The sequence below is a fragment of the Jaculus jaculus genome, chromosome 4 (assembly GCF_020740685.1).
Source record: "Jaculus jaculus isolate mJacJac1 chromosome 4, mJacJac1.mat.Y.cur, whole genome shotgun sequence".
NCBI lineage: Eukaryota > Metazoa > Chordata > Mammalia > Rodentia > Dipodidae > Jaculus > Jaculus jaculus.
The window spans coordinates 124886947-124910604 of record NC_059105.1 but is presented as its reverse complement, the minus strand read 5'-3'; the positions used below and the strand labels follow the sequence as shown (position 1 = coordinate 124910604).

The following is a 23658-nucleotide window of genomic DNA, read 5'->3' as shown; positions in this document are numbered from 1 at the left end:
AAACAAATAAAAGTTTACCCAGCTGGGCATGGTGGTGCATGCCTTTAATCCTAGCACTTAGGAGGTAGGAGGATTGCCATGAGTTCGAGGCTACCCTGAGACCACATAGTGAATTCCAGGTCAGCCTGGGCTAAAGTGAGACCGTACATCAAAACAAAACAAACAAACAAAAAATCTTACCTAATAGGAAAACATATGAGCAGAATACTTAGGAAAACTATTATTGTAAACAGGTGTTTATGCAAAAAATACAGGCTTTATCATATGGAAAATATACAAGCTCAGCATTTAGATATAATTTAGTTATCTTTTTTGGTTTGTTTATTTTTTTGAGATAGGGTTTCACTCTAGTCCAGGCTGACCTGGAATTCACTATGTAGTCTCAGGGTGGTCTCAAACTCATGGCAATCATCCTACCTCTGCCTCCAAAATGCTGAGATTAAAGGCATATGCCACCATGTCCAGCTATAATTTACTTATCTTAATTAGAGATAATTTTATAACCCTTTTAATCTATCAGCACATATTATATTTTGTTTGTTTGGGAGCAGAACTATGGTCAGGAGGATTTATTTATTTATTTATTTATTTATTTATTTATTTATTTATTTGAGAGCGACAGACACAGAGAGAAAGACAGAGGGAGAGAGAGAGAATGGGCACGCCAGGGCTTCCAGCCTCTGCAAACGAACTCCAGACGCGTGCGCCCCCTTGTGCATCTGGCTAACGTGGGACCTGGGGAACTGAGCCTTGAACCGGGGTCCTTAGGCTTCACAGGCAAGCGCTTAACCACTAAGCCATCTCTCCAGCCCAGGATTTGTTTTTTTTTAATGTTACCAGAGACAAAGGAAATTGGGCCTGTATTCGAATGACCTCCAAGTTTAATGCCAGTGGAGAGAGACCCCAAGTTTTTGGAAAATGGATGGGTTCAAGTCTGACTTTTTCAAGCTGAAGAGGAATGGTGAAAGGGAGAGTCTCTGCTCCTCTTGATGTTTAGGCCTTGGAGAACCATCAAAAGGGGCCCTCTAAGTTGAACTGGTAGAACTGTAAATGTCCAGAAGGTCATTTATATTAATCTTATAAGAAGAAATATAATGTGAATAACTTTTATGTCAACCATTTTAACTGAAGGCACACTTTTAGGCAGAACACACTTCAGAGAGAGGGAGAGAGCCTCCACTGAAGCTTCACGCATGGAGTTCCCAAACACTGTGCCGGAGTTCCACACCCTTGACAAGCCTCTGTGTGACTTTTCTCACAGTTGTAGAAGAAAGAGATTCATGGTCTGTGAGGGTTAAGATATCCCTTTCTGTCAAATAAGACAGGTTGCTATCTTCTGAGGTAAGGTAGTTCTGTCTAAAAAGGGCCAGGCCTAGAGTCAGTTCCTATTTGTTTAGTTGTAAATTGTTATAGGATTTTTATTATATATTAGTTATCATAAAGGAATCTTCCTTGCAGCAGTTTCAGAAGAGCAAAGTACAATATCTATTGCTTACTGAAAGTCTTAGGTGCATCCACAAATTTTCATAGATACATTGATTATGCTCCATCCCGACTGATATAGGTTAGGAACATTAGAAATATGACATTTTCAATAATATCATTCAATAAAAAGCATGTATACCATATCTTAACATTGATAAATATAGGCAAAACCTATCAATATGTTTGTGTTTTGTCAGTAAATTCAAATTAATCATTTCTCTAAAGATTTAAGTCTTGGGCTGGAGAGATGGCTTAGTGGTTAAGCGCTTGCCTGTGAAGCCTAAGGACCCCAGTTCGAGGCTCGGTTTCCCAGGTCCCACGTTAGCCAGATGCACAAGGGGGCGCACGCATCTGGAGTTCGTCTGTAGAGGCTGGAAGCCCTGGCGCGCCCATTCCCCCTCTCTCCCTCTATCTGTCTTTCTCTCTGTGTCTGATGCTCTCAAATAAATAAATAAATAAAAATTTAAAAAAAAAAGAAGAAGAAAAAAAGATTTAAGTCTTAAACATTCAGAAGGCCTTGTTAGAGGCAGAATCACACCCTGGAATATACACATGTAGTAAGCATGAACAAGCATAAAGTCAGAAATATATCATAAACCTGGTTTTAGTAATTTAACATTATTTTAAAATATACCTATAAACATCAGAACACTTAGTGACCATGAATTTAGTCACACATAAAAGACAGGCTACATGAAACATAGAACATGTGACATGACATGGATGGCCAGCATTAGACATGACAAAGAATATGAAACATGAAGAGAAGCTTTTTGGTGAAGATTTTAGTTATACTTTGTGTTTGGGAAGACTAACATGTGGGAGAGGCCTGCATGCCCTCTGGGAAGGCATGGGGTTGATGAGAAAGTCCTATTGATTCTACCTGAACCCATAAAGAATAAACTATATGGCCACTGTTTATTACAGGTAAAGGAAGTTCCACACAGGAGATAACAGATTCTCTTATCTCACCACGTGGCTGTTGATCATAGGCAGATTTCTCTCATGTTAGAACTTCAAGGTAAAACAAGAGGCACAAGAAAACCAGTAGAATCTGGGGAATGGGCTAGAGGCATTTCTCAAAGGCCAATTTTAAATTTTTTTTGTTTTATTTTTATTTATTTTTTTGAGAGTGACAGACAGAGAAAGAGGCAGAGAGAGAGAAAGAATGGGCGCGCCAGGGCCTCCAGCCACTGCAGACGAATTCCAGACGCGTGTGCTCCCTTGTGCATCTGGCTAACGTGGGTTCTGGGGAATTGAGCCTTGAAGTCCTTAGGCTTCACAGGCAAGCGCTTAACCATTAAACCATCTCTCCAGCCCTCAAAGGCCAGTTTTATAGTTGTACTTTGAACAGACACAGGTTAAGAAAACTTAAGTGCAGTTTAGGATTACACTGAGAAAGAGAGTGTGAGAAAGAGAGAAAGAGAGAGAAGAGAGAAAGAGAGGGAGAGATTGAGATTGTCTTTTGTAGTATCACAGTAAAGGAGGGCTTGTGGTTATCTTCATGGACTAAGGAAGGGTGGGTCACATACTGTTTAATAGGGGTGGAAGGAAGGTTGTTTCCCCAGGAGGGCTGAGTCAGAGCAGAACTGACAGAGAAGAGATCAGGGGTAGAAGAATAGAGCCAGTTGCTGATGCAGTTTATAAACTTATCAAGACATTTAAGATTTTGGAAGCCAAATATGTCATTTTCATTTTTAGCCAAAGGGAATCATTGTCCAATTTCTTTTGTGGCCAAACCATATTGCAGTAAAAGATGAGACACTTAGCCTTATGTCTCCTGTTAGGCCAAGAGGTTTTTTTTTTTTGTTGTTGTTGTTGTTGAGGTAAGGTCTCGGTCTGTAGCCCAGGAATTCACTATGTAGTCTCAGGATGGCCTCAGACTCATGGCAATCCTCTAACCTCTGCCTCCCAAGTGCTGGTAGGCCAAGAGTTTCTTTTTTTTTTTTCTTTTCAAATTTTTTTTTATTAACAACTTCCATGATTATAAAAAAATACCCCATGGTAATGCCCTCCCTCCCCCGCTTTCCCCTTTGAAACACCATTCTCCATCATATCCCCTCCCCCTCTCAATCAGTCTCTTTTATTTTGATGTCATGATCTTTTCCTCCTATTATGATGGTCTTGTATAGGTAATGTCAGGCACTGTGAGGTCATGGATATCCAGGCCATTTTGTGTCTGGGGGGAGCACATTGTAAGAAGTCCTACCCTTCCTTTGGCTCTTGCATTCTTTCCGCCACCTCTTCCACTATAGACCCCAAGCCTTGGAAGGTAGAGATATTGCAGTACTGAGCACTCCTGTCACTTATTTCCAGCACCATGATGCCTTCTGAGTCATCCCAAGGTCACTGTCCTCTGAACAGAGAAAATTCTCTACCAAAAGTGAGAGTAGTATTTTTTTTTAAAATTTATTTATTTGAGAGCGACAGACACAGAGAGAAAGACAGATAGAGGGAGAGAGAGAGAAGGCACGCCAGGGCTTCTAGCCTCTGCAAACGAGCTCCAGATGCGTGCGCCCCCTTGTGCATCTGGCTAACGTGGGACCTGGGGAACTGAACCTCGAACCGGGGACCTTAGGCTTCACAGGCAAGCGCTTAGCCGCTAAGCCATCTCTCTAGCCCGAGAGTAGTATTAATATAAGGGTATGAACAATACTGGGCAGTTTGATAAACATAGTATATACATTTACCCAGACAGCAGCAGACGTTGTACCCTAGGGCTCATGATTACCCCTGTTTTAAGTTTTCAGTATCAGGGATGTATTCCCTCCCATGGAGTGGGCCTTCAGTCCAATTAGAGGGCAGTTGGTTTCCACCATGACAGATGTGCCACTATTTTACCTGTTGGCTCATTTGGCCTGGCTGGCCAGTTATAAGGCTTGCAGTGTCCACTGTTGAGTATCATCATTGGTGATTTCTCTTTCTCCCATTGAACGGCATGCAGAATGGCTTCTTTCAGCTTTCTGTCAGCTAGTCTACATGGAGGAAGTTATCAGCTCAGTTCCAGCAGGATTTCTCAGTGGCCTTGCAGCCCAAGTATGTGGAGTCTTCAGCAATAGGGCCTTACCATCTATTCCTGGTGGGAAAACAAGGTAGGCCAAGAGTTTTAAGATTGGTAAGGAGACAACCCAGAAGGAGGGCTGATGGAGTTTAGATATTTGGCAACCTATAGAGGGGTGAGAAGTGCCAGGGCATCTGTCTGAGTACCAGGAGTCCCTGATCTGAAGATAGAGGTTGGAGACCTCCTCAAGAAGGACAGAGAGTTCAGAACGCAAGCAGGCATTGTGACTGGAGGTTCCCAGGGCAGTCCTCCAAGGATAAGACAAGGAAGCTGGGTCTGTCTTCCTAGGTACCTTAGGAAGACAGATGAATGGAGGGTTATTTACCCCCTCATAGTGCTAAAGATGAAGTGGATATGGCAAATGGCCTCTCTATGGTTATGGTTGGCAGCAGGGCAAGTGAATTATTCTATCTGGCTGTTGGACATTTGTTTCAACCATCTGGGAGTTTTGAGAGCGCTGGGGAGTTGGAATTTTTTTTTTTTTTTTTAATTTATGAGAAACAGATTGAGGCAGATCGAATGGGAGCACCAGGGCCTCCTGCTACTGCAAACAAACTCCAGATACATAAGTCACCTTTATATCTGGTTTTATTTGGGTCCTGGGGATTCAAACCCTGGTCCTTGGGCTTTGCAGGCAAGTGCCTTAACCACTGAGCCATATCTCCAGCCCTGAACAGAAAAATCTCACCTTCAGTTTCAGCTGCACGTGAGAAGCTGAACAAAGGACATGTTTCTTCAAGCTCAGCATGAGTGAGATGGTGACCTTTGTGGACTCTGATGGCTTTGTACAATCCAACTGATGCCTTTTCAGTACACTTGGCAGGAGGTCTGGGGAGCCTTGGACTTGAGAATAAAATTCTGATTTGACAGGGGACTGTGGTTTCAATTTTCCTTCATGGGAGCAGGCAATATAGCCACTCTTTCTTATAGAAAACAGCATTCCACAGCTAGAGGAACAAGAGTAAGGTCTTTTATTGTGTGAATTCCAATTGTTTTCAGGGTTGGGAACTCACAGTTCCTCACAATACTTCCTTGGAGGCAGGCAAGGGAGATGAAATTCTTATTCATTGTGAGAAAGCCAAGCAAAGGAGTTACTGCTAAATGAAAGGGCCCAGGTAGGTCCTGCAGACATGCAGGTTGGTAGCAGGGGCACTGGACAGTCACAACCCTCACAGGTACATGGCTGTGGGCAGTGACTTAAATAACTTCTCTCCAGAACCTTCTCTCCATGGTCATCACGTCTCAGGGTTTGCTCTGCAGATCTGCAGACCTCCTTCCCTCAAGATAAGCGAGGAAGTGCACAGAGCTCTTCAGTCGCCCCTTGCTCAGGCTGACCCTCTGTGAATGTGGCATTGATGGACTAATAGCAGAGAGACTGGTTGCAAAGAAGGATTCAGTGGAGGGAAGGTTTGGAGGGGAAAAAGGAAGGGTGGCAGGAGGGGATTAAGATTATTGTGTTTTGTGTATATTTATGGAAGTTGTCAAGAAAAATGGTTTGTTTGTTTTTAGAGTGAATAATTGGGCTGGAGAGATGGCTTAGCAGTTAAGGTACTGGCTTGTGAAGTCTAAGGACCCAGGTTCAACTCCCCAGAACCCACTTAAAGCCAAATGCACAAGGTGGCTCATGCATCTGGACTTTGTAGTGGCTACAGGCCCTGGTGTGCCTATTCTCTCTCGTTATCTATCTGCCTCTCTCTACCTGTCTCTCAAATAAATAAATAAAATACTTTTAAAGGAGTGAAAATTAGGAGTTGGAATTTTTAAGCAATTTATCATGGTGGAAGGAGAGAGAAATCAGGTGGATACCAGAAACTGTATGGGATTTTGGTTTGGGCCTGAGACAGGCAGCCACCATAACTAGGCAATAGCTACCCTTAGTTTGAATTTAAAAATTTTTTTTTTCAATTAGCCATTAGCCACAGGCAAGGAGCTTGCTAGATGGCAGTCTTTGTTTATTTTATCTAGCTGTGAGGCAGTTGCTGATTTACTGTGATTGCCCTGCCTCCCCTGCACGTTTTTCTGTAGCAGGAAAGGAGAAAAGCAAGGAGAGAAATTAGCTATCCATATGCAGAAGTTAAAGAGGCCCAGTAAAGAGTTCCTTTGAGAGGGCAGGGTTTGTATTTGATTTAGTGAGATGACTTGAATTTGGTGTGAGAGGGAGAGACCCTGGCAAGTCCTGGCAGCTGACATAATTGCTTGTGAGAGATAGAGTTTTAGGAGGGGCAGGAGCAGGGCAGGAAAGGGAACCTCACATGCCATTTGCCATGTCAAAAGTTATCAACACTAGGGCCAGGCATGGTGGTACATGGCTTTAATCCCAGCACTCAGGAGGCAGAGGTATGAGGATTGCCATGAGTTCGAGGCTACCCTGAGACTACATAGTGAATTCTAGTCAGCTGAGGCTGCAGCGAGACCCTACCTCAAAAAACCAAACCAAACCAAACCAAAAAAAAAGAAAACAAAAAAAAAAGAAAAAAAGAAAAAAGGTATCAACACCAATGAGAATGTTGAAATCCAAATTCAGTTCAGCATTGGCTACTGTCTAGAGAATATTGTGGCCAAATTTGAATAGAGAGTTGGAGTAATTTGGTAGATAGGAGCCCAGAGTCCAAGTTCTTTTAAATTAGCTTTGAAACATGCCAATGGAATATCTAGTATCTTTTGGAACAGATAGTTTAGAGCCCATTTGGAGAACAATTTGGTTTGAGTGACCAGTCCCACCATTAGAGAAGTCTCCCAGGCTTAGCGAGGGCAAAAAAAAAAAAAAAAAAAAAAAAGCCCAAAGATTAGGAGGGAGCATCCCCACACTCATAATGCTTGGGTAATTTTTGGAGTGATATGTGGGAGGGGGGCTCCCAGAGCCTCCGACCATCCATGGAACGAAAAGTGAGAAAATCCCAGAGTTTCTAAGGTCTGAGATGGGGCACCTTTATCAACGACTGAGAGTGAATACCTTGTCCTGAAGCTGTAACTTGATGAGGGCATGGTTGCAGATGGTCATACGGCAATGGCCTCTTGCTTGGAGTTCAAAACTCTGGTAGGAGAGGGTGAAAAGAGGAAGAAAAGCCCCCAGGTGTCAAGCTGGAAAGACTGGAGATTTTAGGTTATAAGTAGCTGTTTAGTTCAGAGTAGTGAGCATAGCAAGTTTTTGTGCTTCTGAGGGAGTGAAACATTGGAAGAGAGGTAGAGAGGAGAGAAAGAGAAAGGGAGGGCATGGCATGAAAGCCCTGGAGGGCTCTGATCTGAGACATGGCACCTAATTTAAGGAAAGTGTAAGTACAAAGCAAGAGAGAACACCGGACTTGATCTCTACAGACAGATTGTTTATTGAGAGAAACAGTGAGGGGCGACAGCCTTCTCATGGGATGAAGGCTGAAGCACTGAGTCAGGCTGATGCTTAAACTTATAAGAAGGATCCTAAGATAGCTAGTTAATAAGCAAGAGGCTTCCAGCTCAGCTCCAAACAGATTTCTCAAAGTCCTGTTGTCCAAGCATGTGCTGTCTCCATAATAGGGTCTTTCCATCTAGTTCTGGTTGGAAACCCAAAGCCTTGGCAATAGCCTATAATGTTTTGGGGGCATGAAGGGCCTCACTAATCAATAACTCACTGGAAGGCAACTCACTACTGGCACTGAAATTTTCTTGTAATAATCTATGAGTTCTGGACACAGCATTATGAGTTTTTGTATGTATGTATGTATGTATGTATGTATGTATGTGTGTATGTATGTATTTTAAGGCAAACAAAACAGGCTGCCTTTTTTTTAATGCAAGAGTAAAAGAGGGAGAGGGAGAGTGAGAAAGAGAGAGAATAGGTGCACCAGGGCCTATAGTCACTGCAGTTGAACTCCAGATGTCTGTGCCCCTTGTGTACAGGTGTGACCTTGTGCACTTCGTCACTGTATGTTTGGCTTACGTGGGACCTGGAGGATCAAACATGAGTCCTTAGTCTTTGCAGGTGAGTGCATTAACTGCTAAGCCATCTCTCCAGCCCCCATTATGAAATTCTTTAAAGAGAAACTTTCCCCTTATTTGCTTTAAATAATTTCTTCAGGTATAAACTTTAAAGTTTTAGAAAAATCATTTGGCCATCTTTCTTCTCTTATTTCTTCATTAAGAAATGCAAAAAAAAAAAAAAAAAAAAAGAAAAAGAAAAAGAAAAAGTAAAAAGAAAGTGTCATGGGGTCTGGGGAGATAGTTCAGTGGGCAAAGTGCTTGCCTTATAAGAATAAGGACCTGAATTTTATCACAGTACCTATGTAAAATGTCAGGCATAGCAATGCATACCTGTAAGCCCAGTGATGAGGAGGTAGAGAATCCCTGGAGCTCACTGGCTGGCTAGTCTAGCCTAATTGGTGAACTCCAGGCCAGTCAGAGACCCTCTCTTAAAAGAGGTGGCTAGTATTCCTTAAAGAGGTTGTCCTCTGACCTCCACACATACATGGACACACATGTACACCACATAACATGCCAAGAGAGAGAGAAATGCTATCCACATATTCTATACATTCACTCCTATTCTGATATGTTATTCTTATCTCAACTGAGAAAATGTACTTCATGAAGTATGATATTCCCCCCCCCACCAGGTTATTGGCAAGAAAAAAATGAGGTTGAGAATTACTGATGTAGTATATTTTTTGCATGTGTATGTGTGTGGTGTGCATGTGTGTGTACCTGTTTGCATGTGTGTAGGCATATGTGTGGGGGTGGCTGGAGGACAGAAGTTGATGCTGCATGTCTTCCTTGATTATTCTTCATCTTATTACTGAGGCAAGGTCTTTCTCTTGAACCAGGGCTCACTGACTATTGGCTAGTATAGCTAGCCCGTTTGCTCCAGCCATCTATCTCTGCCTCTTGAGAGCTGATATAGGAAGGTGACCATGCCTACCTGGCATTTATGTGGGTGCTGAGAATCTGAACTCAGGTTTTGGTGACAAGTGCTTTATCCATAGAGCCAGTTCCCAGCCCATGTCATAACACAGAAGAAACAGATCTACACAGCATTCTGAATGCTCCCCAGTTGTTTCACTGCACCATTGTCAACTAGTTGACATTTAAAATCTGGATCTTATAGATTCCATTCTTTGTCTTTCTCCTTTCTAATTCCTCAGAATTGCCTTTGTGTGTCTTACTGTTCTCTTAATGGTTCTAATCATTAAATGGAGAAAGAAGGAAGGGTTGAAGTGGCCAGGTATTGTTAGTATTATGTTGGCTGCAGGCTTGTCATAAATAGCCTTTATTATGTTGAGATATGTTCCTTCTGTTCCCAGTCTCTGTAGAACTTTTATCATGAAGGGATGTTGGATTTTGTCAAATGCTTTCTTTGCGTCTAAGGAGATGATCATGTGATTTTTTTCCTTCAATCCATTTATATAATGTATTACATTTATCAGTTTGCTTATGTTGACAAATTGCTGCATCTCTGGGATAAAGGCTGCTTGGTCGGGGTGAATGGTCTTCTTGATATAGTCTTGTATTCTGTTTGCCAAAATCTTGTGAAATTTTGCATCCATGTTCATGAGGGAGATTTCCCTGTAATTTTCTTTTTTTGTTCTGTCTTTGGTTTTGGTTATCAGGGTAATGCTGGCTTTGTTGAAGGAGTGTGGTAGAATCCTTTCCTATTTTATGGAAAAGTTTGGGAAGCATTGGTGGTGTTTCTTCTGTAAAGATCTGGTAAAATTTACCAGTGAATCCTTCTGGGCCTGGACCAGTTAGGAGATTTTATAACTGCTTGGATCAAGGAAGTTATCTCTTTCAGATTTTCAAATTTAGTGGAGTATATGCTCTTAAAGTATGTCCTTATGATTTTCTGAATTTCTTTGTTATGTGTTGCAATGTGCCTTTTTCATATCTAATTTTATAAATTTGTGTCCCTTCTCTCTCTGTTTCTTTCCTTTTTTTTTTTTTGGTCAGATTTGTTAAGGGTTTATCAATCTTGTTTATTCTTTTGAAAGACTATCTATTTGTTTCATTTAATCTTTTCGGGGTGGTGGTTTGGTTTCTGTTTCATTCATTTCTGCCCTAATCTTATCACCACTCACAATTTGTTGGTAGAGTTTTTTTTCCTCAATTTTTATTAACATTTTCCATGATTATCAAAACTACCCCATGGTAATACACTCCCTCCACCCCCCACTTTCCCCTTTGAAATTCCATTCTCCATCATATTACCTCCCCATCTCAATCATTGTACTTACATATATACAATAACAACCTATTAAGTACCCTCCTCCCTTCCTTTCTCTTCCCTTTATATCTCCTTTTTAACTTACTGGCCTCTGCTACTGAGTTTTTTCCTTCTCAAGCAGAAGTCCAATCATCTGTAGCTAGGATCCACATATGAGGGAGAACATGTGGCACTTGGCTTTCTGGGCCTGGGTTACCTCACTTAGTATAATCCTTTCCAGGTTCATCCATTTTCCTGCAAATTTCATAACTTCATTTTTCTTTACCGCTGAGTAGAACTCCATTGTATAAATGTGCCATATCTTCATTATCCACTTATCACTTGAGGGACATCTAGGCTGGTTCCATTTCCCAGCTTTCATAAATTGAGCAGCAATAAACATGGTTGAGCATGTACTTCTAAGGAAATGAAATGAGTCCTTAGGATATATGCCCAAGAGTGCTATAGCTGGGTCATATGGTAGATCAATCTTTAGCTGTTTTAGGAATCTCCACACTGTTTTCCACAATGGCTGGACAAGATTGCATTCCCAAGTTGGTAGAGTCTTTAGGATCCTTTATGTATAGAATCATGTCATCTGCAAATAATGATAACTTAATCTCTTCCTTTCCAATTTGTATCCCTTTTATGTTTGTCTTACTTGCTATGACTAAGACTTTCAATACTATAGTAAATAAAAGTGTGGAGGGTGGACACCCTTGTCTTGTTCCTGATTTTAGTGGAAACACTTCAGGTTTTGCTAGTATTGTTAGTATTATGTTGGCTGTAGGCTTGTCATAAATAGCCTTTATTATACTGAGATATGTTCCTTCTATTCCCAGTTTCTGTAGGATACTTTTCATGAAGGCTGTCGATGGTGGCTCTAGTTCTCTCGCTGGTCCACGTGATCCTGTACCTCATGATCTGCTCCTCCGCGATTCACTGCAGTTCTCCACGTTTCTTTTTCTTTTTCTTTTTCTTTCTTTTTTTTTTAATTTTTATTAACATTTTCCATGATTATAAAATATATCCCATGGTAATTCCCTCCCTCCCCACCCCCACACTTTTCCATTTGAAATTCCATTCTCCATCATATTACCTCCCCATTACAATCATTGTAATTACATAAATACAATATCAACCTATTAAGTATCCTCCTCCCTTCCTTTCTCCACCCTTTGTGTCTCCTTTTCAACTTACTGGCCTCTGCTACTAAGTATTTTCATTCTCACGCAGAAGCCCAGTCATCTGTAGCTAGGATCCACATATGAGAGAGAACATGTGGCGCTTGGCTTTCTGGGCCTGGGTTACCTCACTTAGTATAATACTTTCCAGGTCCATCCATTTTTCTTCAAATTTCATAACTTCATTTTTCTTTACCGCTGAGTAGGACTCCATTGTATAAATGTGCCACATCTTCATTATCCACTTATCTGTTGAGGGACATCTAGGCTGGTTCCATTTCCCAGCTATTATAAATTGAGCAGCAATAAATATGGTTGAGCACGTACTTCTAAGGAAATGAGATGAGTCCTTTGGATATATGCCTAGGAGTGCTATAGCTGGGTCATATGGTAGATCAATCTCTAGCTGTTTTAGGAACCTCCACACTGTTTTCCACAATGGCTGGACCAGATTGCATTCCCACCAGCAGTGCAGAAGGGTTCCTTTTTTCCACATCCCCGCCAACATTTATGATCATTTGTTTTCATGATGGTGGCCAATCTGACAGGAGTGAGATGGAATCTCAATGTAGTTTTAATCTGCATTTCCCTGATGACTAGTGACGTAGAACATTTTTTTAGATGCTTATATGCCATTCGTATTTCTTCATTTGAGAACTCTCTATTTAGCTCCATAGCCCATTTTTTGATTGGCTTGTTTGATTCCTTATTATTTAACTTTTTGAGTTCTTTGTATATCCTAGATATTAATCCTCTATCAGATATATAGCTGGCGAAGATTTTTTCCCATTCTGTAGGTTGCCTCTGCTTTTTTCACTGTGTCCTTTGCGGTGCAAAATCTTTGTAATTTCATGAGGTCCCAGTGGTTAATCTGTGGTTTTATTGCCTGAGCAATTGGGGTTGTATTCAGAAAGTCTTTGCCAAGACCAATATGTTGAAGGGTTTCCCCTACTTTTTCCTCTAGCAGTTTCAAAGTTTCCGGTCTGATGTTAAGGTCTTGAATCCATTTGGACTTAATTCTTGTGCATGGCGAGAGAGAAGAATCTATTTTCATCCTTTTGCAGATATATATCCAGTTTTCCTAACACTATTTGCTGAAGAGGCTGTCTCTTCTCCAATGAGTGTTTTTGGCATTTTTATCGAATATCAGGTGGCTATAGCTACTTGGGCTTACATCTGGGTCCTCTATTCTGTTCCACTGATCTACATGTCTGTTTTTGTGCCAGTACCATGCTGTTTTTGTTACTATGGCTCTGTAGTATAGGTTCAAATAAGGTATGGTGATACCACCAGCCTCTTTTTTGTTGCTCAGTATTATTTTAGATATTCGAGGTTTTTTGTGATTCCAAATGAATTTTTGGATTGTTTTTTCTATTTCCATGAAGAAAGCCTTTGGAATTTTGATAGGGATTGCATTAAATGTGTAGATTGCTTTAGGTAAGATTGCCATTTTCACAATATTGATTCTTCCAATCCAGGAACAAGGGATGTTTCTCCACTTTCTAGTGTCTTCTGCAATTTCTCGCTTGAGTGTTTTAAAGTTCTCATTGTATAGATTCTTTACTTCCTTGGTTAGGTTTATTCCAAGGTATTTTATTTTTTTTGATGCAATTGTGAATGGGAGTGATTCTCTGATTTCATCCTCTGTGTGTTTGTTGGTAGCATGTATGAAGGCTACTGATTTCTGTGTATTTATTTTGTATCCTGCTACATTGCTGTAGGTTTTGATCAGCTCTAACAGTTTGCTAGTAGAGTCTTTAGGGTCCTTTATGTATAGAATCATGTCATCTGTAAATAATGATAACTTGATTTCTTCCTTTCCAATTTGTATCCCTTTTATGTGTGTCTCTTGCCTTATTGCTATGGCTAAGACTTCCAAAAGTATATTAAATAAAAGTGGGGACAGTGGACACCCTTGTCTTGTTCCTGATTTTGGTGGAAAAGCTTCCAGTTTTTCCACATTTAGTAATATGTTGCCTGTAGGCTTGTCATAAATATCCTTTATTATATTGAGATATGTTCCTTCTATTCCCAGTCTCTGTAGGACTTTTATCATGAAGGGATGTTGGATTTTGTCAAATGCTTTCTCTGCATCTAATGAGATGATCATGTGATTTTTGTCCTTCAACCCGTTTATGTAATGTATTACATTTATTGATTTGCGTATGCTGAACCATCCCTGCATCTGTGGGATAAAGCTTACTTGGTCAAGGTGAATGATCTTTTTGATATACTCTTGTATTCTGTTTGCCAATATTTTGTTGAGAATTTTTGCATCTATGTTCATGAGGGAGATTGGTCTGTAATTTTCTTTTTTTGTTCTATCTTTGCCTGGTTTTGGTATCAGGGTGATGCTTGCCTCATAGAAGGAGTTTGGTAGAATTCCTTCTTTTTCTATTTCCTGGAAAAGCTTAAGAAGCAATGGTGTTAGCTCTTCCTTAAAAGTCTGGTAAAATTCAGCAGTGAATCCATCCGGGCCTGGGCTTTTTTTAGTTGGGAGATTATTGATAACTATTCGGATCTCCATGTTTGTTATAGGTCTATTTAAGAGATTAATCTCATTTTGATTTAATTTAGGTAGGTCATATAGATCAAGGAAATCATCCATTTCTTTCAGATTTTCATACTTTGTGGAGTATATGCTTTTATAGTATGTCCCTATAATTTTTTGAATTTCTCTGGAATCTGTTGTGATGTTACCCTTTTCATCTCTGATTTTATTAATTTGTGTCTCTTCTGTCTTTCTTTTGGGCAGATTTGCTAAGGCTTTATCAATCTTTTTTATCCTTTCAAAGAACCAACTCTTTGTTTCATTAATTCTTTGGATTGTTTTCTTTTTCTTTTTGTTTCTATTTCATTAATTTCTGCCCTAATCTTTACTATATCTTCCCGTCTACTGATTTCTGGTTTGCCTTGTTCTTCTTTTTCCAAGGCTTTAAAGCAAAGCATTAGGTCGTTTACTTGCGACCTTTCTAATTTCTTAATATAGGCACTTAAGGCTATAAATTTACCTCTTAGAATTGCCTTCATTGTGTCCCAGAGATTTTGGTATGTTGTGTTCTCATTATCATTTGACTCTATAAATTTTTTGATTTCCTTTTTGATTTCTTCATTGACCCACTCATCATTTAGTAGTGTATTGTTTAGTTTCCATGATTTTGTGTATGCTCTATAGCCTTTCTTGCTACTGATTTGTAGTTTAATTCCATTGTGGTCAGATAGAATGCAAGGAATTATTTCAATTTTCCTGAATTTGTTAAGATTTGCTTTGTGTCCTAATATATGGTCTATTTTAGAGAATGTTCCATGTGCTGCTGAAAAGAATGTATATTCTGCAGCCTTTGGATGAAATGTCCTGTATATATGTGTTAGGTCCATTCCTTCTATGACCTCATTTAGTCCAGATGCCTCTCTGTTTATTCTTTCCCGGGATGACCTGTCAATTGATGAGAGCGGGGTGTTAAAGTCACCCACCACCACTGTGTTTGGTGTTATCTGTGACCTTAGTTCTAATAGTGTTTGTTTGACGAATTTGGGAGCCCCCATGTTAGGTGCATATATGTTTAGGATTGTAATGTCCTCCTTTTGGAGTGTGCCCTTAATCAATATAAAGTGACCTTCCTTATCTTTCTTGACTAACGTCGGACTAAAGTCTACCCTGTCTGATATTAGGATAGCAACCCCTGCTTGTTTTCTAGGCCCATTTGTTTGAAACACCATCTTCCAACCTTTCACCCTAAGATAATGTCTATCCTTTGTAGAAAGGTGAGTTTCTTGGAGACAACAAATTGTAGGATCCTGCTTTTTAACCCAGTCTGCAAATCTATGTCTTTTCGTTGGGGCATTGAGACCGTTGATATTAAGAGATATTATTGAAAGGTGTGTATTTATGTTTGCCATTTTTGTGTGTGTGTGTGTGTTTCTGGTTCTACCTGTGCTCTCTTCTGTTAACTGGTATTTGAGTATAGCTTGTTTTTTCTAGGTTCCTTATATGTGTGCTTTTCCTTTTGTTCAGCATGGAGGATTCTATCAAGTATTTTCTGTAGAGCTGGTTTTGTCTTCAAATACTCCTTTAACCTGCTTTTGTCATTGAATATCTTTATTTCTCCATCTATTTGAATGGATAACTTTGCAGGATAAAGTAACCTTGGTTGACAGTTGTTATCTTTCAGAACTTGGAATATATCACTCCAAGCCCTTCTGTCTTTAAAAGTTTGTGTTGAATAATCTGCTGTAATCCTGATGGGCTTGCTTTTGTAGGTAACTTGATTTTTCTCTCTAACTGCTTTCAATATTTTTTCTTTGCTGTGTGTGTTTGGAAGTTTGATTATAATATGGCGAGGAGAGGTTCTTTCTGGGTTTTGTCTGGCTGGGGTTCTAAAGGCTTCCTGTATCTGTATTGGCACCTCTTTCCCAATTTGGGGAAATTTTCCTCTATGATTTTGTTGAAGATGCCTACTATGCCTCTGGAGTGGAGTTCTTCTCCTTCTACTATGCCCTGAATTCTTATATTGGCTCTTTTCATAGTGTCCTGAATATCTTGAAATTCCCTCTCATACTTTTCTATAAGTTTGTCTTTCTCTTTGTTGGACTGCATTAGGGCTGCCACCTGGTCTTCTAGCTTAGATATTCTGTCCTCTCCCTCATCCATCCTACTGGTGAGATTTTCTACAGAGTTTTTTATTTCATTAACTGTGTTCTTCATTGCTAGTAATTCTGACTGGTTTTATTATTTCTATTTCCCTATTTATGTCTTGTATTGCCTTCTTTATTTCATTAAATTGGTGTCCTGCCTCTTCTTTGATTCCTTTGATTTCCTCTTTGATTGTTTTCATGTGTTCTTTGACCTCTTTGAACATATTTATAATTATTCTTTTGAACTCTTTCTCAGGCATTTCCTCTAACTCTTTCTCAGTGGATGACATTTCTGATGCATTAATACTTTTAGGTGGATTTATATTGTCTTGCTTTTTAGTGTTTCTTGTGTTATAATGTATATATTTTTGCATCTTGGATTAAGTTAATGCTTGGATTTTCTAGCTAGGTGGGTATTCTTAGCTGTATCAATTGATTTGATGTAATATATTTTCAGGGTAGGACCTTAAGGTGTTAGGTGTGGCTCTTAAGACTCTCAGAGTATCTACAAAGATGTTCTTAGGGGTAGAGTTTCCCTGCTATAGGAGTATTCAAGCAGGCTGAGTGGAATAAAATACAGGTAGATTCTAAAATTTAACTAAACACTGTGCATATTCAATCAAAAACAGCCCCGCGTATGTATGCAAGAGTAGTTATTATAATGACCAGATCCTCTATCAACAAAGAGGTTTAGATTTCTGGTCTGTTGAGGGATCCAAGTCAGCTTGTGACCAATTGAGACCCTTCCCTGGTGCAATCCCAGTTACCTTGGGTGATTTTGGTCTCAGTCAAGTTGCTGCCTGTGTCGTTGGGCTGCTGTTCTGATTTCTGGAGCTGGGCACTTGCTTTTCCTAAGGGGCAAACTGAGCTGCTGCTGCTGCCTCTGCTGCTGCTGTAGCTGCCAGTGCTGGAGCCACCACTGCTGCTGAAGCTGCTGCTGCCGAGTTTGCCGCTGCTGCCACTCCTGGGTCTGCTGCTGCTGGGGGTGCTGGAGCCGCTGATGTTGCTGCCGAACTCTGTTCCTGCTTGGGTCCCATTGTCAGCCCAAGTTGGCGTGGCCGGGTCCCGGGCCTCTGCTCTGTTCGCCGGAGCTGGGCTCAGGCGGTGGGGGAGGGGAGGGAGCCACGGCTGCTCTGGTTGTCTCGCTGTTCCACGTGTTCTTCTACCTGGCGGTCTGCTCCTCCGTTGCTCACTGCCGCTCTCCCCTCACGTTTCCCGAGTTGCAGAGGGCGCGGTGTGAGGGGAAAATCCCGCACCTGGCTTTTCCTGTGGCTCGAGCCGAGTCTGGCGGCTTTCTGCTGCGCCGCGACCACGGCGGTTGGCCGAGCTGCCGGAGCCGCTTTTCCCACCTGTGCGGGCTCTGGATGTTCTATAACTCTTCTACTTCTCTGCTGCCGCTTCAATTTCCTATACACCTCACTTTTTAGTAAAAGTGTGTATTTTGCTGAGTTTTTTTGGTCTTTTTCCCCCCTAGGCTGCTTTGGCGTGGTACCTACGCCGCCATCTTAACCGGAAGTCCTCCACGTTTCTTGAGTTTGCGAATAGCTCCACTGTGAGTGGAAAATCTCCTCACCTGGCTTTTCCTGCAGCTCAAGCTGAGCCTGGCTGCTGTGGCCCTGCAGACCTGGTGCCGCTCCTGTAGCTGCATCTGCCTGCCTTTGTGGGCTCTGGATCTCTCCTACTTCTCTGCTGCCATTTTAATTTCTTATACACCTCACTTTTTAGTAAAAGTGTGTATTTTGCAGTTTTTTTTGTTTTTTTTTTTTTTGCTGTTTCTCCCCTAGGCTGCTTTGGCTTGGTTCTTTGCCACCATCTTAACTGGAACTCAATTTTTTAATATAAGCACTTAGAGCTAAAATTTCCCACTTAGGACTGCCATCATTGTGTTCCAAAGGTTTTGGTATGTTGTGTTGTCATTATCATTTGATTATATGAATTTTTTGATTTTCTTCTTGATTTCTTTATTGATCCATTCATCATTTAGTAGTATATTGTTTAGTTTATGTTATTTGTGTATGCTGTATGGCTTTTCTTTTGCTGTTGGTTTTTAGTTTAATCCCATTGTCATCAGATAGAGTGCGCAGATTTATTTCATTTTTCCTGTATTTGTTAATGTTTGCTTTGTGTCCTAATATATGGTATGTTTTAGAGAATGTTCCATATGCTACTGAAAAGAATGTGTCTTCTACAGCATTTGGGTGAAATGTTCTACAGATAATCTGTTAGATCAGTTTGTTCTATGACGTTATTTAATCCAGATGCTTTTCTTTATTTATTCTTTTTTTTTTTTTTAATGTTTATCGAGGTAGGGTCTCACTTTAGCCCCAGCTGACCTGGAATTCACTATGTAGTTTCAGGGTGCCCTGAATTCACAGCGATCCTCCTACCTCTTCCTCCAGAGTGCCGGGATTAAAGGTGTGTGCCACCACACCCGGATTCTTTATTTTTTTCCAGGAAGACCTATCAGATGATGAGAGAGTGGGGTATTGAAGCCACTCACTACAAATGTATTTGGTGTTATCTGTGACCTTAATTCTAATAGTGTTTGAGTAATTTGGGATCCCCCATGTTAGATGCATGTATGTTTAGGATTGTAATGTCATCCTGTTGGAGTGTTACTTTAATCAGTATAAAGTAGCCTTCTTTAATTTTCCTATCTAATGTTGGTTTGAAGTCTACCCTGTTAGATATTAGGATAGTGACACCTGGTTGTTTTCTAGGCTCATTTGCTTGAAACACCATTTTCCAACCTTTGACCCCAAGATAGTGTCCATCTTTTATGGAAAGGTGGGTTTCTTGGAGGCAACAAATAGAAGAATTCTGCTTTGTAACCCACTCTGCAAACTTGTTTCTTTTGGTTGGGGCATTGATATTAAGTTATCATTGAAACGTATGTATTTATTCTTTCCATTCTTTGTGTTTTGTAGTTCTTCTGGCTAATCCTTTACTCTTTTGTAGTAACTATTATTTGAGTATGTTTATTTTTTCTTCCTTCTGTATGTGTGTGCTTTTCTTTCTCTTCAGGTTGAAGGATCCATTCAAGTATTTTCTCTAGAGCTGTTTTAGTGTTCATATATTCCTTTAGCCACTTTTTGTTGTAAAATATACTTATTTCTCTTTCCCTACTTGAGGGAACTTGTCTTCTGTTATTTTGTTCAAAACACCTGTTATGCCTTTGTAGTGAAATTCTTCTACTAAGCCCTGAATTCTTATATTTTATCTCTTTACAGTGTCCCAAATATCTTGAAATTCCCATTCATACCTTCCTGTTAGGTTGTATCTTTGTTGGACTGTATTAGATCTGCTGCCTGGTTTTCTAGTTTAGATATGCTGTCCTCTCCTTCATCCATTCTACTGGTGAGACTTTTTACAGAGTTTTCTATTAGACTTATTCTCTTCTTTTATTTCATTTCTAATATTTTTATTGGTATTATTTCATTATTTCTACTTCTTTACTCATGTCTTATATTGACCTCCTTATTTCATTAAGTTGATTTTCTGTCTTCTCCTTTAGGAGTTAGTTTTCTTCTTTGATTCCTTTGATGTCTTTCAAAACTCTCTCTCTCTCTCTCTCTCTCTCTCTCTCTCTCTGTATATATATATATATATATATATATATATATATATATATACATATATATATATATGTATATATACACACATATATATATGATCATTTAAAAAATCTTTGTATAGTATTTCATCTAAGACAGTCTCACTGACGTCATTTCTGATGGGTTTATAGTTTTTAGTAATATTGTATTGCCTTGATTTTTTGTGTTTCTTGTATTATAATGTAGAGAATTTTGCATCTTGAGTTAATTTGATTCTTGGGTTTTCCAATTATCTGCTGTATTCTTCGCCATGTGAATTCAACTTTATATATCCTCATGGTAGGGGTTTAAGGTGCCAACTGTAGCTATTATATTCTAAGAATACAGTGGAAGTGACCCTAGGTGTTGAGTTTGCCTGTTATTGAAGTATTCTAGTAGACTGGCTGGAGCAATTTGCTTGCAATTTTAAAAATTCAACTCAGCCAGGCGTGGTGGCACACGCCTTTAATCCCAGCACTTGGGAGTCAATGGTAGCATGATCGCCATGAGTTCAAGGCCACCCTGAGACTACATAGTGAATTCCAGGTCTGCCTGGACCAGAGTCCTACCTTGAAACACCAAAAAAAAAAAAAAAAAAAAAAAAAAAAAAAAAAAATCAACTGATCAGTATACAATTTCTATCCAAATTGGCACAGAGTATATTTGCAGCAGTGGGGATTAAAACAGATAATCTAATAAAGCCAAAGTTCACCTGACCAAGAGCAGCTTTTGTGAAAAAAGGGTTTATTTTGGCTTACAAACTTGAGGGGAAGCTCTATGATGGCTGCGAAAAGGATGGCATGAGTAGACGGTAGACATCACTTCCTGGCCAACATCAGGTGGACAACAGGAAAGGAGAGTGTGCCAAACTTTGGCAAGGGGAAACTGGCTATACTACCCATAAGCCCACCCCCATCAATACACTACCTCCAAGAGGTGTTAATTCCCAAATCTCCATCAGCTGGTGTCCCAGTCAGGTTTGTATTGCTGGTAGAAGTCACCCAACCAAGAGCAGCTTGTTTGGGAAAGAAAGGTTTATTTTGGCTTACAGGCTCGAGGGGAAGCTCCACGATGGCAGAGAAAATGATGACATGACCAGAGAATGGACATCACCCCCTGGCCAACATAAGGTGGATCATGGCAACAGGGGAGTGTGTCAGACCCTGGCAAGGGGTAGCTGGCTATAAGACCCATAAGCAAGATCCCAACAATACACTGCCTCCAGGAGGCATTCATTCCCAAATCTCCATCAGCTGGGAACCTAGCATTCAGAATACCCAAGTTTATTGGTGGGGGGACGGACACCTGAGTCAAACCACCCCACCTGCTCTGACATGAAAAGAGAGATTAGCCCTTCCAGTGCAAGCCTATGTACCTGTCTTTGTATAAGTAGGCCGTGTTAATCTTTTAAGGTAGCTTCCAATCTCACCAATGGTGAATGCCCACCTTGATCCCTCTCTGTTGTGCTATGGATCTGGTGTTCTGATCGGCTGTGCTGGATGCTGCTAGGAGTGAATGATTTCCTCTGATGGTGGGGGATGGGAGGCTGTACAAGGTGCCCAGAATTGTACTGGAGCTGCTGATCTGGTCCCATTTGTGTTCTCTGTCAGCAACTGCTCAGTTGTCCTGCTGTCTTCTCCTTCAGGTGTCTTAACTTTGCAAGAAGGCTGATGTGAGTAGAAAATCCCTTTACTTGGTTTCTGCTCCTGTCACTGTATCAGCCAGGAGGCTGGGCATGCGAGCTGGAGGTGCTGGTGCCTTGGTGACATTCTGGCTGATTTCCTCCTTTCTGGAAGATCTTAGTCACTCTTGTTTCTCTGCTGTGGTTGATAATAACTTATACACCTTTACTTTTCTGTAGAACGGTATATTTTGCTGTGTATTTCTGCTTATTTCCCTCCCTATGCTGTTTTGACAGAATGCTATGCTGCTGTCTTACCTGGATTTCTTTTTTAAAGACAGGTTTACATATTGTAGCCAAAGCTAGCTTGAACTCACTATATAGCTGAGGCTGGCCTTGAACTTGCTGTAATATTCCTGCTTTAACCTCTAGAAGGCTGAGATTATAGGCATGAGCCACCATTCTTGTGGAAAAATTTTTGTGTGTCTGTCTAAATTTCTTGTTCTTTGTAGAGATAGTGAAGCTCAACTAGAATTACCTCTTAAAATGTTTTAAAAGTCTTAAAATGTTTATCTCTGAGAGAATATGTTTAGTAATGACAAGTAGATTATAAATGTCTTTTTGTCTTCCTTTCCTCCTTCCCTTCCTGCTGTTCTTCCTTCTTTCCTTCCACTTGTTTTCTGAGACAGGGTCTGACTTTGTAGTCCAGGCTGACCTCACATAGTAATTCTCCTGCTGGAGACTCTTGAGTGCTACAATTATAGCTGTGCACTACAACACCCAGCAAATACATGCTTATTGAGATCCTACTATGTTTTGATTACCGAGCTATGTATATGAATAAAACATTGCTATTAATCCTAAAAGAAAATTTGTAGTAATGATACTTAGTTTTAATGTAGAATAAGATGTTGGATTTTAATAATGAGTTCATAAGAACCATAAAGAAGTAAATGATCTGGTTTTATGGTAGAGTCTTGCTCTAGCCCCGGGTGATCTTGAATTCAGTCTCTGGCTGGCCTCAAACTCAGCAATATCCTACCTCTGCCTCAGGAGTGCTGGGATTAAAGACATGTACCACCACACCCAGTTTATGACTTTTCTTTTTGGCTTGGAGATAATCACCAATATAGTTACTTACTTGTTTTCAGGTTTAAGTATAGACCTTTCTCTACTCAAAATATTGGTGTGTGTTTGTTTGTGTGTGTGTATGTCTTCATCATCTTAGGTATCTGTTCTTAGTGTCTTATTTATTCATTTATTTTTTTTAAATCAAGCTTAGCTTTTATTCCTAGTTTTATTCATTTATTTTTTTTAAATCAAGCTCAGCTTTTATTCCTAGTTTCTAATCTGCTTATCATTACTATTTTAATATGTAATACTTGAATTCCTTCTTTATGTGTAGAGCGCTGAGTGAAGTGGTATGAATCTAAAGTGGGCTCTTGGGCCCTTGGTTAAATAGGTACATCTACTGAACAGAGAGAAACCAGAACAGGCTAAATGTGTCTATCTCACGGTGAGTACCTGGATGTGAAGGTGTTTTCATTTGCACTTTCCCTTTTTCTCTTCAGTTCCTATTGTCCTTGCAATAAACAAATGTGACAAAGCTGATGCTGATCCAGAAAGGGTGAAAAAAGAGCTTTTGGCTTATGACGTGGTGTGTGAAGACTATGGAGGTGAAGTTCAAGCAGTGCATGTCTCTGCACTTACGGTCAGTGTGCCACTCCCTGAGGTGCTTGAGTGTGGGCACTATATGGCATATACACAACACATGATATCCAAAGAACTTTTTCTTTTTTTTCATTTTTTTTTTTTGAGGTAGGGTTTCACTGTATCCCAGGCTGACCTGGAACTCAGTTTGTATTATCAGGGTGGCCTCAAACTCACAATGATCCTCCTACCTATGCCTC

At 40.2% G+C, this 23658-nt stretch overlaps 1 protein-coding gene across 4 annotated transcripts in view; it reads left to right on the top strand.

The window, feature by feature from the left end:
• Positions 1 to 23658, top strand: part of Mtif2 (mitochondrial translational initiation factor 2) — a 55227-nt gene that overhangs the window by 17535 nt on the left and 14034 nt on the right. For all 4 annotated transcript variants that reach the window (XM_045147487.1, XM_045147486.1, XM_045147488.1 and 1 more), the window contains one exon: positions 23320 to 23459. In XM_045147487.1, coding sequence (XP_045003422.1) covers positions 23320 to 23459 — 140 coding nt within the window. The remainder of the gene's footprint in view (positions 1 to 23319; positions 23460 to 23658) is intronic.